This window comes from Dasypus novemcinctus, chromosome 9 (genome assembly GCF_030445035.2).
Source record: "Dasypus novemcinctus isolate mDasNov1 chromosome 9, mDasNov1.1.hap2, whole genome shotgun sequence".
NCBI lineage: Eukaryota > Metazoa > Chordata > Mammalia > Cingulata > Dasypodidae > Dasypus > Dasypus novemcinctus.
In genome coordinates, this window is record NC_080681.1 from 112,484,663 (window position 1) to 112,500,810 (window position 16,148).

The following is a 16,148-nucleotide window of genomic DNA, read 5'->3' on the forward strand; positions in this document are numbered from 1 at the left end:
GTTGCTGCATGTCTCCGAGCTTCTTACCTTCTTATGGCTGCATGTGTCACTGCACATGTGTACATTTTATTTATCCATTCACCCAATGAGGGGCACCTCAGTTGTTTCCACCCTTCTGGCTGTTGTGAATACAGCTACTATGAACATTGGTGTACAAGTATCTGTTCAAGTCCCTATCCTCAATTTCTTTGGGTATATACCTAGGAATGGAATTGCTGGGCCATATGGTAATTGTTTAGCTTTTTGAGGAACTGCCATACTGCTTCCCACAGTGGCTGCATCATGGACATTCCCACTAACTATGCACAAGGGAACCACTGCATTTTATATTACCTTCTGATCCAATACTCTGCAACAAAATAGTTCTGGAAAACTCTTCCTTTAGGAGTCCAGGATGAGGGGAGAGATGACGAAGTCAGAAGCCAGGGAGCTCCCCAGAGCTGCCTGGGCTGGGCTTGGTGCTGGGCTCCACTGGCCTGGGTGCACCCAGGCAGGACTGAGGAAAGGCTCTGTGCTGTCACGTGGTCACTGGGGTCTGGTGAAGCTCTGAGGGATGGCAGGGGTGCAAATAAGTGACAGGCCCCAGGCCATGAGCTGATCTAGTCCCAAAGCAAGGCAAAGGGCACAGCCCTTTTGCTACTGGATACATTTCCAACTGATAAAAGGCAACGTTTTAGGCCAGGCTGGCTCCTCAGGCAGGATGGACAGGAGGGAAGAAAGAAGACAGCATGCAGGGAGACTCGGGAAGAGCTGTGACAGCAGTCCAGATGTGACAAGTCAGGCTGCTCAAGGAATAGGAAGCTTGGATGAGCTGCATTTCCTGGCTGACTAGGCATTAAGCAAGGAACTCTTCAATACCGCGTGGGGGTAAAAGGCAGCTCTGCAGTCTGACAGCCAGGGTTCAAACCCCAGCTGGGCTGCTTAGCTGCACAGCCCTGGGAAAGCAGCCTTACTTTTCTGACACTGGTTTCCTTGCCCCTAACTCAGGGATAATGACCACACTTACATCACAGGGTTGGTGCTATGATTTTATGAAAAAAGAATTACATAAAGCTCTTAGTCCAGTGTACATAGAGTAAGCAATTAGTAACAGTAATTATTATTGAGAATATTTCTAAAAAATATCATTCCTCCCCCCACACATGAAAAAGACAAAAAAGCAAACGTAGCATCTGTAGCTACCGTGAGCTCTAGGGCCAGACTGGCCTGGGTGGTGCTGGTACTTGTTTCTCACACACGTCTGCCTTGCTGACCAGGCTGTCAGTTCTGAAGCAGGAACCATGCTTTCTTTTGGCCTGATACGCCTCCACCCTCTGCTGCATCTGGCATGGGACTCGGCACGGAATAGCACCTCGGAGGCTCCCACCACTCCAGGTCTAGGACAGATGCGTGCAACCAGATACTGGTTGGCTCAGGTCAACAAACGTGCCTGTGTCTGTGCTAACGGCATGGACGAGAGACGAGGTGGGGCAGAAGGAGGGAGAGGAGAGTTAATGAAAAGTCCTTGCCCTTGAAGTGGTCACAGTTTAGTAGGGGAGGATCTTAAGTCACCTGTGGCACTCCGATAATCCCATGCTCTCAACCCACATGCATTGTGACGTGCGTCTCTCACCCCCACACATTCACACATGCATGCGCAGCTACCCTCTTCCTTCATTTAGCTTCGTTTCTCTGGGCTCACAGGTAACTCGAGCCCTGGGCTTCGTGGAAAAGCTTGCTTTGGTCTGGACCCTGTGTGGAGCACAGAGGTTGCAACCTTAAATGGAATGAAAAGCTGCACAGTCCTGCGTCGGCCCCAGGCGCCTCCATCCCCACCCCTGGCCCATTTTTATCAGGCCCTCCTGACAGCAGGTCTATGAAATCTCCCCTGGAGGGGAACTGTGGGTCCCTGGACTGACCTTGTCCTGACGTGTTTGATCAGCTGTTTCTGGCCTGCGCTAGGGGAACCAGTGCAAGAGCAGCCAGCAGGAGCCATGTTTGATCAGAGCAGCTGGGGAGTTTGGGGGCCTGGCTAGCTGCTCTTAAGCTTTCTGCTCATCTCGTCAGAGGACAAAGAAAGGAGGATCTTCTGACAGTCCAGCACACCCAAATACAGGAGAACAGCTGTGCAAGTAGGAGTGAGATGTGGAAGCTGGGGTCTCCCCCGAGTGGGGAGATGAAGGCGTGGAGCAGCACTGCTGTGATCCTGGTCGAGCCTCCACGTGCCCCATACAGTGCTCTGCACTGCTAGAGGGACCGAGACAGTACGATACGGGCCCTGGCCTCAGGCTGTTTAAAATCGGAAAGAAGATGAAGCTGGGAAAGAATTAAGGAACGAAAGATCAACTGCATGCCCTGGAACTCAACTGTGCATAGATGGATTTGGGCACTCTCAGAATGCAGACTTTTGTGCAGAGGAAAAGCCTGGGATGTCCCATTGCCTCCTGGAGTTTAGGATTCCAGCAGCACATGCAACCCAGGCCATGTGCCCTCTGCCCTACAAGGCTGCAGATAGGAGGTGGCTGGAGGGGAGTAGACCGAGTGGTAGCACATCCCACCTGGCAGCACTCGCTGCAGAGTGCAGAGTAAGGAAGCAGCTTCTCTTCTTCCTCTCAATGGAGAGTCCGGTCCTGGCATATAAACGGGGAAGTCAGAAGCCTCAGCCTCCAGCAGCAGGCAACATCCACTAAGTGCACCGCCCAGTACTAAGTATTTGCAGGCGGTACAGATGCCTTAGTGGACAAAGGGCCTATGCTCTGGGAGCACTGCGGACAGGGTGAAAGCACAGAAGGGCATGCAAACGCCTGAGAGCAGGTGCAAGAAGACAATGGGTTTGGTTCCTATGCCCAAGTCTCGGACCCTTTCCATCCACTCAGCAAAACCTTGAGGCCTAGAGTGTTTCCCAAGAAAGAAGATCCCTGGTCTTGGAAAAGTACACATGGAGCTATAAGCTCCTTCTCCTTCCCCCCACACGTCCCTGAGCACGGGCTTACAGAAGGTAGGGAAAACAATGACACTGAATGGCTGAAGAGGCGGAGGACGAAGGACGATCGTTTGTAGTCCCTTCTCCATTTCCCTTGCTCTCACTGAGCGTGTTACACCTGACCTTCAGAAGCTGTGCCCCAACGCAGGTATGACCCCTTGGTGGTGGCGCCACCGGGCTCCAGCCCTGGGAGGTCTTGTCTTCCTCTCATCACCGTCCGCTCTGGCCTGGGGCAGAGGGTCGGGGTTTACTCAGTGCCACCCAGGGGCTGCATCTCACCTTGGTCTCGGGCCCTCCTGCACTGGGACATTGGCATCCTCCTTTCCAGCCCTTGTCTGCCTTGGCTCCTCCCCCAGGACCTTTTAGAGAATTATAAATACTAAAGGCCATCACTTAGGAAGCATCTACACCCAGTCAGGCATTTTGCAAATGTTAACATCTGTCCTCAATTTCATGATTGTTAACGACCCACACAAGGTCACACGGCGAGAAAGAGGTTGAGCTGGGAAGCCAAGTCCATGCCCTCCCCTATCTGCTCTGCCTCGCACAGCCAGCCGCCCTCTGCTAGTCCTGGTCTAGGCCTAAGATAATGGACCACCAGGGAGCGACCCGGCCCGTGTCCTACCCTGCTCAATCACTCCCAACCGGAAGGCAGCGTACTTCACCTCTGCACACGCTCACCTTCACGGTGAGTCCAACAATATGGCTGCCTAGGACACTCGGGATTACTGCCCAAGATATGACAAGGACAACTCCAGCCTCTCTCTCCAAGGAGGCCCAAAGCAGGGCATTCCTTCAGAAAGGCCCTTGTAGGTTCGCGACAACTGTCCATTTGTGCTACCTGAGCAGGGTCCGGGGAGAAGCAAGTGCTGAGCCGCCACCACTGCATTCCCAGCCTCAGGGCCAACCTTAGCTGAGAGGGCAGTGTGATACAATGTGCCTTCTCTGCCTCGCATGCTGGAGTCACCTCCCAGAAATCATGTACATCCTCTACGTGTGTTTTCCTCAGTTGTTTCCTTGTTGGCTGCCAGCACTGTGACATTTTCAGCTGTTCACTGGGAAAGGTTTCTGCTTATTTATGAGTTATCTGCTTAGCACTTTGTGTTTTGGGGGCAGCTGAGATTCAAGAGCTAAATGAAAAGTGGTAGGTGTTATAAGACTCCTAAGGATCAAAGACACAAGAGAAAGAAGAGATGTAAAAAGGTACAGGAAAGAACATTCTCTTTAGTGCAAGAAATTTCAGGATGGCTGGCCTATACTTGAAGGACTTTAGTCATAAAAAGTTAAAATTTTCTACGCTAAATTCATGTAATAATTTTCTCTGTTTTATAGATGGGGGCTGGGGAAGGGAGCTCAGAGATGGTAAGTGACCCACCCAAGGTCACACAGTGAGCAAGCAGCGCAGCTGTCTGGGCCCAGGTCAGATACCAGAGCCTGTGCTCTAAACGCAGCACTACACTCACTCCCTGGGAAAAGGGCCTTAGGAAAGAGACTCTGTAGGGCAGGAAAGCGCTTTTCCCCAGGTCATGCTACATGGCCTGAAGGTACCAATGATCCCTAGGAAACCAGGCCCATCATACCTGCCCAGCTGACAGCTGCCCAAACCAAAGAGAAAACTGTTTCAGGCCTCCTGAAACCAGGCAGCACAATTTTTTTCAAAGTACCTATTTTATTTATGTAGATGAGTACAAGTTGAACATGAATGATGGTTTCTAATCAAATTTATACAGCATCATGTGCTGGCTAGCTGTCCTGACCATGGGGTAGCAGGTGCAGCTGGCCTTGGTAAGGAAACCATGAACATTTTCACAATTTGGATGCAAACAAAATTAGTCCAGGGAATAATTCCCCCCCCTGAATAATGCAGTCCCCAAAATACAGACAGCTTCTCTCTTCCTTACAGGCTGAGTTGTAGGTGTAGCAACGTTCTGAATTCCGTCTGTGCTTCTGAGATTTTGGCCCAAGTCCTACCAGGCCCAGTTTTCCATAGCAACAAGACAATTAACTTGCCACTCAAATCCCTTCAACCCTGAATCTCCTTTTGCTCCCATTTTCTACCTTCCTTCTAAGGATCCCTAGGATATACCAGGCCAACCCAAGCAGGGCCAGGGTTCTCAGAGGAATGGAAGCTAAAGAGTGACTTTAAAGGTATATCCTCTGATCCCAGGGGTATGTCATCAGTTTGTGGTGACTGCAGCATCAAAGCCCCTGGGGAAAGAAAGAAACCCTGAAGGCCTCATCTCGTCTTTCTCCTTGATTCTGGGATTATACCCTATTTAGACGTGAGTTGTCTCCCATTTGCCTTCTGTCTGACCTGACCCCATTTCATTCTTTAACCCCTGATGATCAAACTCTTCCCTGAGGGATAGTAGGCTTTTTGTGGTCAGTAGGAGGGACAAGCTAGAAAGCTTCCTCAGAAGAGACTTGAATCACTAAGAAGTCAGCATTTGCACTGTAGACCTGGGTACTGGTGGGCTCAAAGTTTTCTAAACATAGAGCTTCTAAGACAGAAGAGACTAGGGAAGCGGCTGTGGCTCAATCAGGTGGGCTCCCGTCTACCATATGGGAGGCCCTGAGTTCGCACCCGGGGGACTCCTTGCGAAGGCAGGCTCACCCGCACGCCCCAGAGCATTGCCTACCCTGCAGGCGCCGTGGAAAGCTGACTCAGCAAGGTGACGCAACAAAAAAAAAGGAAGACAAAAACACAGAAGAACGCGCAGCGAATGGACACAGAGAGCGGAGAGCAAGCAAGCCGCAAGGAGGCAGGGGAAATAAAGTAGATACAGAAGAACGCACAGCAATTGGACACAGAGAGCAGACAGCACTCAGAAAAGCCACAGGGGGGGGCGGATAAAAAAAAAATTAACAAATAAAGACCTTTGTCTCTCTCTGCCTCTACTACCCCTCCGGCTCAGGCCTGTGCTCACATAACTAAGACAGCAGGAGAAGGAGTCTCATCTCCCTACAGTAATCCTTGCTCTTGAATCACCTACTCGCTGTCTTAACTTACCTGTGATGGGCAAACGTTGTTCCATAACTGTCCCTATTAATCTCCCTAGACTCGGCTCAGAATCTGACTGCCTTTCCCTCCTCACCAGCTAGTTCATGAGCAATGGGAACAGAGAGGGCAAGCTACGGGGGTTCCACTGAACCAAACGCACATGTTACAAGAAGTTCAGACTCCTGCACACCAAAGCAAGCACCCCAGAGTTCAGGAGGCCACAAGGACAGCACCTCGGTGAACGAGGAAAACACCCCTGCCATCCTGCAAGGAAATGGTACAGCCCAGGGAAACCAAATTAACAACGGCCTCCAAAGGTCTCCTGGCAGAAGAGGGCAAGTATGAACTCAGAAAGTGTCTTGCTACAAGAAAAGTCAAGCTGGGGTTCTCTGAGGAAGCAAACATTGTAAAATCATAGCCAGCAAACACAGCTTCTTTGAGAGGCCTCTTCAGAGTATAGAGTAAATTTGGCACAGGCCCTTCCCTCAGTCTTACCTAAATAAATCAGGCCCCCCAGCACTGGGCTTGTGCCTCCTGAGAGAGCCGCCGTGAGGGAAGGGCACCTCGGATGGGCCTCGGCAGCACGTCCGACTGCTCTATTCTCAGCACAGCAAGCTCTGAGTTGTACTTCTGAAGAAAACAAGTGTCCTGTCAGAGTCTGGGTCTGTCAGAAACCCAAGAAAGGGTTCCTCATTGCTCAAAAGAATCTGAAACTTGGACTTAAAATTTATAGCTCTTTATTCAGAAGACTGTAAAAATCACTTTCTCCTACAAGTCCTCAGCAATTAATTATTTTTTTATTCTGTGTTTTGGTTGGAGGAAGTTTCAGTGACACTCGGTGGAGCGCTGACCGCCATCCTACGGCCTACGGCTAGCCGCGCTCTCATCCACGCGGCCTGGCTTCAAGGCTTGTATGTGCCACTCCACTGCCTTCCAGTCGGTTTTACCTGGTGTCAAAGGGAGATCAGTCCCACTTTGCTACCTGCAGATCAAGAGCTTTCCTGCTTTGAGAGCTCCTAGGTCTGAAAAAACCTAAAGAACTGACAGAGACAGCCTTGGCAGATACTACCAGGTCTTCACACGGAGGTGAAGTCTTAAAGGTTTGAGCACCATCTTCTGGTCAGTTTTTGGCTTGAGGCTGACTCTCCCTTGAAAACTTCATTTACTTCCAAATGGCAAGATCCCTGGACTGACAAGCTGAAGTGACTTACAGACCAAAATGAGGACATACCTGGAGACAGGAGGCCTTGGCTGGAGCGTGCTGGGCCCACTCAGTCCAGGGCTGCCTGCACCAAGCCAGGTGGCCAGCCAGCGAGCACACTGTTCAGCTAAGGCTCCACCCTCTGTCCTTACAGCAGGGCACAACCTGACTGTATGGGAGCAATGAAAGGTCCTAGCGTCAGCAAAACCAAGCCTCTACCTGTTTGTACACGGTGAGGAGAGATGTGCTTACAGGAGGGAATGGCCTTATCCCCTGCCAGCAGGCGGCCTGCAGGTGAGTGGTTGGTTCAAGTGGCCACCACTCTCTGGAGGGGGCAAGCCCCACGATGTGGTGGAAGCCCTGCTCTGCCTGCTGTGTGAACACTGCACCAGCAGACTTCAACCGTTTGGCAACAAGGAATGGAAGATAAAAATGTAGTCCTTCCCTCCAAACAGCAGGAACCTACATCCATCTAATTGCACTTCCTAATGGATTCCATAAACCATTAATTATCAGATTATATTTTAAGAACTTGACATAAAAAGCTCTGTGAAACTTGGACTCCGAAGATCCCTGGCCTGCAGTAACAGTGGCAGCTGGAAGAGCTCAGACAGACTACTCCCAGGCCGGGAAGGCCATGGCAGCAGCAAGAACTGGGGGCAATCGGGCTGTTATTCTACATGCAGAGAGGATGACCTGCCTGGGCGCTAGCTCAGTAGCTATTAAACGCTCAAGGGGAGGAAGCAAGAACACCAGTGTTGGCAGGGCCTTTACGCTTAGGAGGTGAGGTTAACATGGAAAAGTGGCAGGAACAGTCTTCAGGTACTAGGCACCATGAAGAATATCCTGGAAAGGCAGAGAATGCCTTTGCAGTGGTGGCCTCATGTTAAATGCTTCCAGCAGAAACACTCCAAAGTCTTTGTTCTGGAAGAAGCCGACACTTGATCAAGTGGGACTAGGCATGGAAACAAAGGCCTCTTGTAATGTTAACATGATGCTATCTGTCCTGCTGCCATCTTGAGGGGTGCTGGGTCCAGGCACTGGAGGCAGGGGGCCAAGCGGACTGGAGAATGATAGAAGTGAGGGAGAGGCCAAGTGTGTTTAAGGTTGGGGGCTCTGAATGGTCTATTGGTGATGCTCTTTCCTTTTTAAGTGGCCAGAAGGCACTGGTGGCATCTGTGGCTCTACTCTGTGGCTGTAGTCCTGCGTCTAACCGCCACGCTACACCTTGATGGCTCTCTAGGTGCCTTGGCCACCAGTTTCTATCCCAGTGCTCTTCCAGCCTGTGGTTCAGAAGCTATACATCTGGGGATGGACAGTGACGCAGGCCAAGGCTGAAGGCCTTGGGGGAAGAAGCCAGGCCGCTTTCCTGCTGCTATGGAGGGCAGTGAGGTTGGCCATGGTGATTCAAATATTGTTGGTTCTATGAGAACACTGAGGCTTCTATTTTCCAAGTGAGACAGTTTGGCTGGTGCCAAGGCAAAGATGCCGACAACTCAGGGCAGCTAGGGATGGAGGGCAAAGGGCAAGCTGCAGAGCTGTCTTAGGTGCAAATGCAGATCCCTCCAGTGGATGCACAGCCACTCACTTTGCCTCACCACAGATCAGGGTCACGGTACCATCCAGTAAATCCTCCACGGTCACCGCCACGAGCTCTGAGCTGGTCTGAGATGTCTGGGAATCCGGGAGCGTCACAAACACCTGTGACCCATCAAGCTGGGTCTCCTCCAACGTGATCACCTGTTCTGCTGGGGCTGCTGGCTCTGGGGTTTGGATCACCTGAAAAGAAAGACCAAGAAGCTGCTCTGGGCAGTGTCCACAGCTAGCATCCCAGAATTTGCATGGTTTTCATTTCATGCGTAATGATGATATTTATGTTTTCACCTGAGGAGAGCAATTACATGTGCCTAATGGGAAGTGGCAAGTCTAACACACCAGTGATGCTAAAAAGAAGGCAGGCAAACAATTTAAATAACTCTCTGTGCTAAATTGCTATAATTTAGCTCAGTACACTATCTCAGGGTGCTCGGACTCTATGATTACACCCCAGTGAACACTGGTTCAGGCTTCTCACCTGTCTTGAGGATTACACTCCAGAGGTAAGTAGTGAAAAAGAAATACTCCTGTAGGTAGTAGTTGGTCTCATGCTCTGAAATGTAGAAACGTGAGTGATTTCGCCAGAAGCCTAGGCTTGCCATGATGGCATCTCTACACCTCTAGTCAGCCTTCTAGGAGGGCTCATGGCAATGGAGCTGAGGAGGAAGAAGGGGCTGGATGAACTATGACTTCTCTCACCACATTCATTCAGCTCCCAGGCTGGCAGTGCAGGCACCCCCTTCTCTCTGCCAGAGTTCACATAGGCCCCTTCTAAATCTGCATCATCTGGTACTAAGATGACTTTGCCATCTCAGAATGAACGAGTCTGTGGTTAAGCACAGACGCTTCCTGCCTGAGCCTCCAAATTTATGCTTTTGGCCTGTGGACCCCAGGAAAGCTTAACCGTTTCTTGATATTTTCAATCCAGCCTGCCCCCAGAGGGCCTAGCCACCCTGGCTCTTGAGAAGCAGCAGAGTGGAGAATAGGGCTCTAGATTTAAGAGGCAGAGGTGGGGAAGCAATGCTCAGTTCTTCCCTGTGCTACGTAAAGAGAACAATTGTGATGGTTAGTAAAAAATTATCTAGGTTATAGGCTAATGATGCGATGGATGAGGAAGAGGAGCAAGCGGAGGAGGGCTGTCCTGAATTGGTCCCCACTGAAACTAAGAATAGAGAGGAGGAAGAAAAGTCTGGCCCCGGTGCCAAGATTCCAGTTACAATTATCACCGGGTATTCAGGTGCTGGGAAGGCAACAGTTATGAACTACATTTTGAAAGCGCAACGTAGTAAAAGAATAGCTGTTATTCTGAATGAATTTAGGGAAGGAAGTGCAGTGGAGAAATCCTTTGCTCTCAGCCAGGGTGGAGAAATCTACGAAATTGGCTAGAACTTGGAAATGGTTGCCTCTGCTGTTCAGTAAAGTGAGGAATGTGTTGTGTTGTTTTATTGCCAAATGTTTATATATTTTCAGCTTTGGGTTTCTCATGTAATTTAATTGAATTTACACTATCTGCTTCATTGTATTTTCAAAAAGAAAGTAGACTTATTCTTTGAAAAAAAATGATCTAGACAGGCATTTTCAAAAGGTTTTTCTTACTTTTTCTTTTAGCAATGGAACCTTTTCCGCCTCAAAGGACATTTTACTAAGAATCAATATATTAAAAAAATAAAAAGAAAAGCCATTCTGGTTGCTACAGTAGTAGTGTGACCTGGAGTCTGGCCACCCGACTTGCCCTCTGCTCCCCACGGAGCCCTGGAAGACCACGTTCATAGATAACTTTGGGACAGACCAACTGATGCAAACCTCAGTACAGTTTATAGTTCCCCTCCACTCCAAACATACATTACTGACAATCAGAAGAAGTGAGTTCTTTTCCTTTAATGCCCACCCTTTCTGGAGAAGACGGGAAGAATAGTAAAAGAGGAACAGAGAAATAAAGAGGGGCTGGGTGAAGCTTGACCCTAAAACATCAAGAGGTGGGCTTTTCACCAAGTAGAGGGGAGAGGTCCAGGCATGCTGAAGTGGGTACTGTGGCCAGCCCAGAGGAGCTATCAAAGGGTTTCGACTGCTCAACAAAGAGCTCACCTACCCTTCTCCAAGGTTCCTGCAACTCTCACCACACCCCCAGAGTGTTTCTCAGCAGGTGGGAAGGGTGTGAAAGAGATGCACAAACCACAGTTGTTCTATTTCTGAAGTTCCTTTGCCTACAGGCCACTTCAGAGGTGGCCACCAGGAGATGAGCATTTTCTGTCCTGCTTTGGTAAGAGGTAGACAGACTCTTCAATAAGATCCTCTTTGTCTTGAGCGCATTACCCCAGGGAACCCTTTAAGGGCCCAAAGAGAAAGAGCAGTGGTGTAACGCAGCCAACTCCAGAGAAGACTTAGGAATCCCGTCACCCTTCTGTGCATTTAACGGACCCTGAATCACCTGTACCACTGGTGAGGCTGCTGCTGGGGTTTCAGTACCCATCACCTTTGGGTGTTCCAATTCCAAGTGACTGTCAAGCTGGGCCTGGGAGGTGAAGAGCTCCCCACAGAGCTCACAGGGAAAGGTACTTTCTGACTGCTTGAAGTGCTCCGTGGTGACGTGGTGCTGTAAGGCTCCAGGGAAGCGGAAAGTGGCTGCACAATACAAGCACCTGAATGGCTGGGACCCTAGAGGAGGGGGAAGACAAAAGGAATGGGCTGTGGGTAGAATGACAGGGAGAAACAAGGGCAGGGAGTGACAAGAGGAAGGAGCAACGAGAATGGAAATACAGGGGCAGGTCCAGGTTTTGTGGGACCTGCAGCTTATATTTAGGAAAAACAATTAAAAAAATCACAAATACAGAATTAGGTATACAGCCTTGGAAGGATCCCAGGCAAGTGAGGAGCTCTGAACCTAAAACATCATTAGCATCAGATTCAGGCTAAACTGGCCCCTGCTCAAGTCCACTATTTAACGGTAGATGATACTGATGATACTATATCTCACAGCATATTTTAAATCTCTGAAATGGGATAAATGGCACCTGATGAGTGCTACAGGCTAGGTGGCAGTTGGGTGTCATCATCGATGATTTCTCTAGCATGAGCAACAAAAATGGCAGCATCGAGACTTGCAGAATGAGTGCCCATGGCTTAGAACAAAATCCTTATGACAGGAATGATGCACATTTTTAACTCATGGGAATCAAATGACTTGGAAGGATGGGAGGGAAGTGATGAATCAGACATGTTCAGCCATATTCCAAAAGCAGCAATTTAGTAGAGCTAGTTTTAATAAGTCTCCAGAAATCAAGACCAATGGCTTCGAGTTCTTTGATGTAATCTTTTACCATGTACTCCACCCCCAGTAATCTTGATGGCATAGCATGATACTATGTGGAAAAACATCACATTGATGATCTGAATTGACAATCTTAATCAAATTTTTAAAATGTTTTCCTTTTGTGAACACGCATAAGAGTAATATGACAAAAATCTATGTCAAATTAAGTCTACAATAGCACTTAGAATAACCTACAAATTCTAAGTCAGAAAAAAAGCATAGTTTAACGGATAGCAGTTTTCCTTTCTGAATGGTTCATTAAAATGATGCATCTTATAAATGGCATTTTAGATTTGACAAAATATAGCAATAATAGTGATAATCACAGCTAACGCTTGGGTAATAGCTTAATCAGCAGGCCCTTAGTTAAGTGTTTAAGTACTAATATCTTCAATTCTCACAGCTGCCCCAAGAGGTAGGCACTCCGTGCCCATTTTATAGATGAGGACACTGGGGCATGAGTTTGTTAAGCAATCAGCCTGGGTTGCTAGCCATGACTGGAGGAGATGAGATTCACACCCAGGCAATGGAGCTCAGGAGCATCTTGAAAGGGGGACACTGACCTGAATGCTGGCACTTGACATGAACCTGCAGCAAAGCTGGTGTGGGGAAGAGCTCCTTACACTTGTCACATTCATGGAACTTTGTATCTGTGAAGCACACGAGGAAAGAAGTTATGGGAAAAAAACAAAAGAAATGACTCTCTAGAGCTGGGGACTAAAAGGGTGAGGGGCGGGGTGATGGCTAACATTTAGCAAGCATCTACCAAGGGCCAAGAACCTTACACCTTTGCTAAGTGAGTGCGATCTAGTGGTACAGGCCCCACATCTGGACTCACACTCCCTAGATTCAAACAGGGTTGTTGTGATGATTAAAAGAGAAAACGCAGACGGAGAGCTTAGTGCACAGGCAATGCGCCATACCGCTAGCTGCTGTGATTATCCCCAGGTCTACCTGTAAGACAGGCATTCTGCAGAGAAGGAAACAGGCTCAGGAAAGAGACATTACTTGGCAAGGTTATGCAGCCAGTTAAGGCTGGAGTCAGGATTTCCACCCAGACCTGTCTGCCACCAGAGCTGACACTCTTCCCACTGCATAGGGATTGATCCTCACTCAGGGGCTGCTAGAAGCCTGCACAGCTCTGGGTTCCCAGGTCTGATGACCACTGCCATTCAAACTATTGTTACTGATGGACTAGTGCTGTACCTTTCAGGTGTGCTACACAGACAAGGTGATTGCACACCACAATATAGCAGTGGAAGCCAGGATTTGGGGACAGAAACCGGGGATGATATATGATCATATGATTAAGTCATTTCCTCTCAGCAGCTCACACTCCCTGGCTATGCTCCCCAAGCATCACCTGTGTGTTCAGTTTTGATGTGCTTCTTGTGTTCAATGCTGTTGGAAAAGGTTTTGTCACAGGAGCTGCACTGGAGTGACGAGAACTTGGAAGACCGGTGGTTCTGAGCAGCAAACACGTCAGGATGGTGGGTCCGATTGTGATACCACAAACCAGACAATTGCTACAATGGATTTGCAAAGGTTAGGTTTTAGAATATTCCAGGCAAGCTGGAGAGGGAAGAATGTTTTCTGTAAGCCTATGGATCTAGAATTACTCTCTTACCCATCAAACTGAGTGTTTATGTTGGAGGAGAGGCTGGTGTTTGTGGGAATAAGGCAACTGCATATTTACTGAAAGGTCCCTGCAAGGCAGGGCTTGGCAGAATCCTTTACAAACTCAGTCCTCACAGAAACCCTGTGAGGGAGGGGTTACGATCCACCAGGGAGGTGAAAGCTGAGGCATTCAGGGGCTAAATGACTCGTCAAAGGTCACATGATTATTGTGGGGCCAGGATTCAAACCCTGGCCTTCTGACTTCAGCATCTGTGTTCTTCACCACTGGGCTGGATCTCACTGCTCCTCAGAGGCCCGGGAGTGTGGCGGAGCAACGTGCTAGAGAAGGGCCACATATTGACCCTGCTCCATAAGCAAGCGTCCCCCTTGCTCCCAGGTTCCAAAGCAGTATCCAGAATACTCTCCCTATGATTCCATGGTTTCCTTAGAGGTCAAGCCCAGGTCTCATTCAGCTCTGTAACCCTGGTGTTCACAGCACAAGGAATGGAGCAAGGGGAGCTCTCAATGTTTGTTGATCTAAAATTAACTGCTATACTTCTCTCTCTATAACCAAATCTTACAGACACCAACAAGAACCATTCTTTTCTCTGTCGTTTTAGAATTTCTGATAGATGTGGTGGTTTCTTTTTAGTTCTATATTGGGTTTCACTTTAACTGCATATCAAATTCAAAGGTAAAAAAGCAGAACTCTTTTCCTGGAAGTTTAAAAAAAAAAAAGCAGTAATTGTGTTAAATTCTTAGGTAGCGTTACAGTCCTCATTTTCAGTCTCGTGTTGTTTGACACACAGGGTCAATAGGTTCTAAAGTACATGAGCATCCAAGGGGAAAATCAGCACTTGGTTCAGGACAAGGCTGAAATCAGAGAGGGGGAAACAGGGGGAGTGTAAGAACTCTACTCCAATTAAAGCTCCCCCATAGAATTACTCTGACCAGGTCTCCTTGAGAATGTAAATAACTGCAAATTGCATTCTTCATGAGAACCAGATAAGTTATTGTATCTTGGAGACAAGATCTGATCTAGAAGCCAAAATATGCAAATTGAGGAAGACCAAGTGGAGAGTAGCTCAGGCAGTAGAGAAGACCTCCCACCAGAACCTGAGGTCACCTGGTAGGCCTTGTTGCAGATCCCACAGCTGAAGGGCTTCCCTCCAACATGGGTCACCATGTGCCGCTCCAGCATGGAGGGGGCGCTAAAGATCTTCCCACACGTGGGGCAGGGGTGGTACTCCTTGGAGTGCACCTCATGGATGTGCTTCCGGTGCTCCTGCAGAGTGGGGAAACTCATCCTGCATTTCTTGCAATCGTAGGGGTCTTCTATGTCTGGTTCCATGAGTGACATTGATGAGAAGAGAGGTGGAGAAGGAAAAACACCAAAGGCATCAATCAGTGACGTGCCGGCTGTTGTGTGCAGCTACAGACTAAGACTTGAATTAGTTGCTACGCAGGGTCACAGACTCCAGGCACCAGAAGTCAGTGTAGGGATCCTGTCTACCCCCGCCTTTATCCCGAGAGGTGCAGAACCCTCCGAGGCTTCTGGATTAACCACCTCTGCAGCATCATTTCCATATTTTACATCTTACAAGTTAAATTCTATTCTACTACTCTCCAGGGACTGTCACCCTGATTTTTCCTGTACTTGCAGTGGGCACTTTTAGGTTTTTAAATTCTCTATAGAGATTTCTAACACATTCTTCAGAGCATCACTATTTCCTTTACTGTCAGCCGTACAATTGGAGGAATACTTCCCAGGTTACCATTTCAGATTCAACAGTAACATTTTCATAGACAATATTTATTGATTGCTATATGACAGGCATTGTTTTAAGTGCTTTACCTTTCAGTGCTTTACTCATAATCCTTCCAATAACCTTATGTATAGGTTCTACTATCACCTTTATTTTACAGAGTAGGAAAATCAAGATTTGGGGAGTTGTAAGTACCTTGCCCAATGTCACTACTAGGAAATGGCCAAACTGGGTAACAATCCCATCTCTAACTCCAAAGACCACACCCCGAGTTATACGCTTAAAGGGGCAATGCCAACTCTTTGGTGGGATCTCAAATACAAGAACTGACACTAATGAAAAATGCTTTTGCTATCCCTATGTAGGAAACTTTGGCCTTTTTCTTGAAGCAACAAAGCTAGATGTTTCAATAATAAAATCCTTTATCCAAAAGAAAGACCCAGACCACAAGTCAATCTTATTTGTGCACTGATTCAGATTAATTCAGGAATTCTGACATGCAGCAATATTCAGTATTACTAGTTTCCCTGTGGACATGAACTTTTGATTTCTCAGCTTCATCTTGTTGTTTAAGATGCTCTGAAGCAGTTTTCCATAAGCAGTGATGTGGTCTTATGAAATAGGCAAAGGAATGAATGATAAATCAGAGAGAGGAGCCAGGATGCTGAGTGGGCCTCAGTTAATATACTCTAGTA

General features: G+C 48.2%; 1 protein-coding gene across 4 annotated transcripts in view; it reads right to left on the reverse strand.

Moving 5' to 3' along the window:
• Window positions 1–1,015: 1,015 nt before the first annotated feature.
• ZBTB40 (zinc finger and BTB domain containing 40) overlaps window positions 1,016–16,148 on the reverse strand; it is a 77,975-nt gene continuing 62,842 nt past the window's right edge. For 3 of the 4 annotated variants that reach the window (XM_058304153.2, XM_058304155.2, XM_058304154.2), the window contains exons 14-18: window positions 14,814–15,028; window positions 13,434–13,596; window positions 12,634–12,720; window positions 11,189–11,415; window positions 1,016–8,943 (exon numbers count right to left, since the gene is read on the reverse strand). In XM_058304153.2, coding sequence (XP_058160136.1) covers window positions 8,749–8,943; window positions 11,189–11,415; window positions 12,634–12,720; window positions 13,434–13,596; window positions 14,814–15,028 — 887 coding nt within the window. In that variant the 3' untranslated portion in view covers window positions 1,016–8,748. The remainder of the gene's footprint in view (window positions 8,944–11,188; window positions 11,416–12,633; window positions 12,721–13,433; window positions 13,597–14,813; window positions 15,029–16,148) is intronic. The other variant, XM_058304156.2, reaches the window with a different exon arrangement.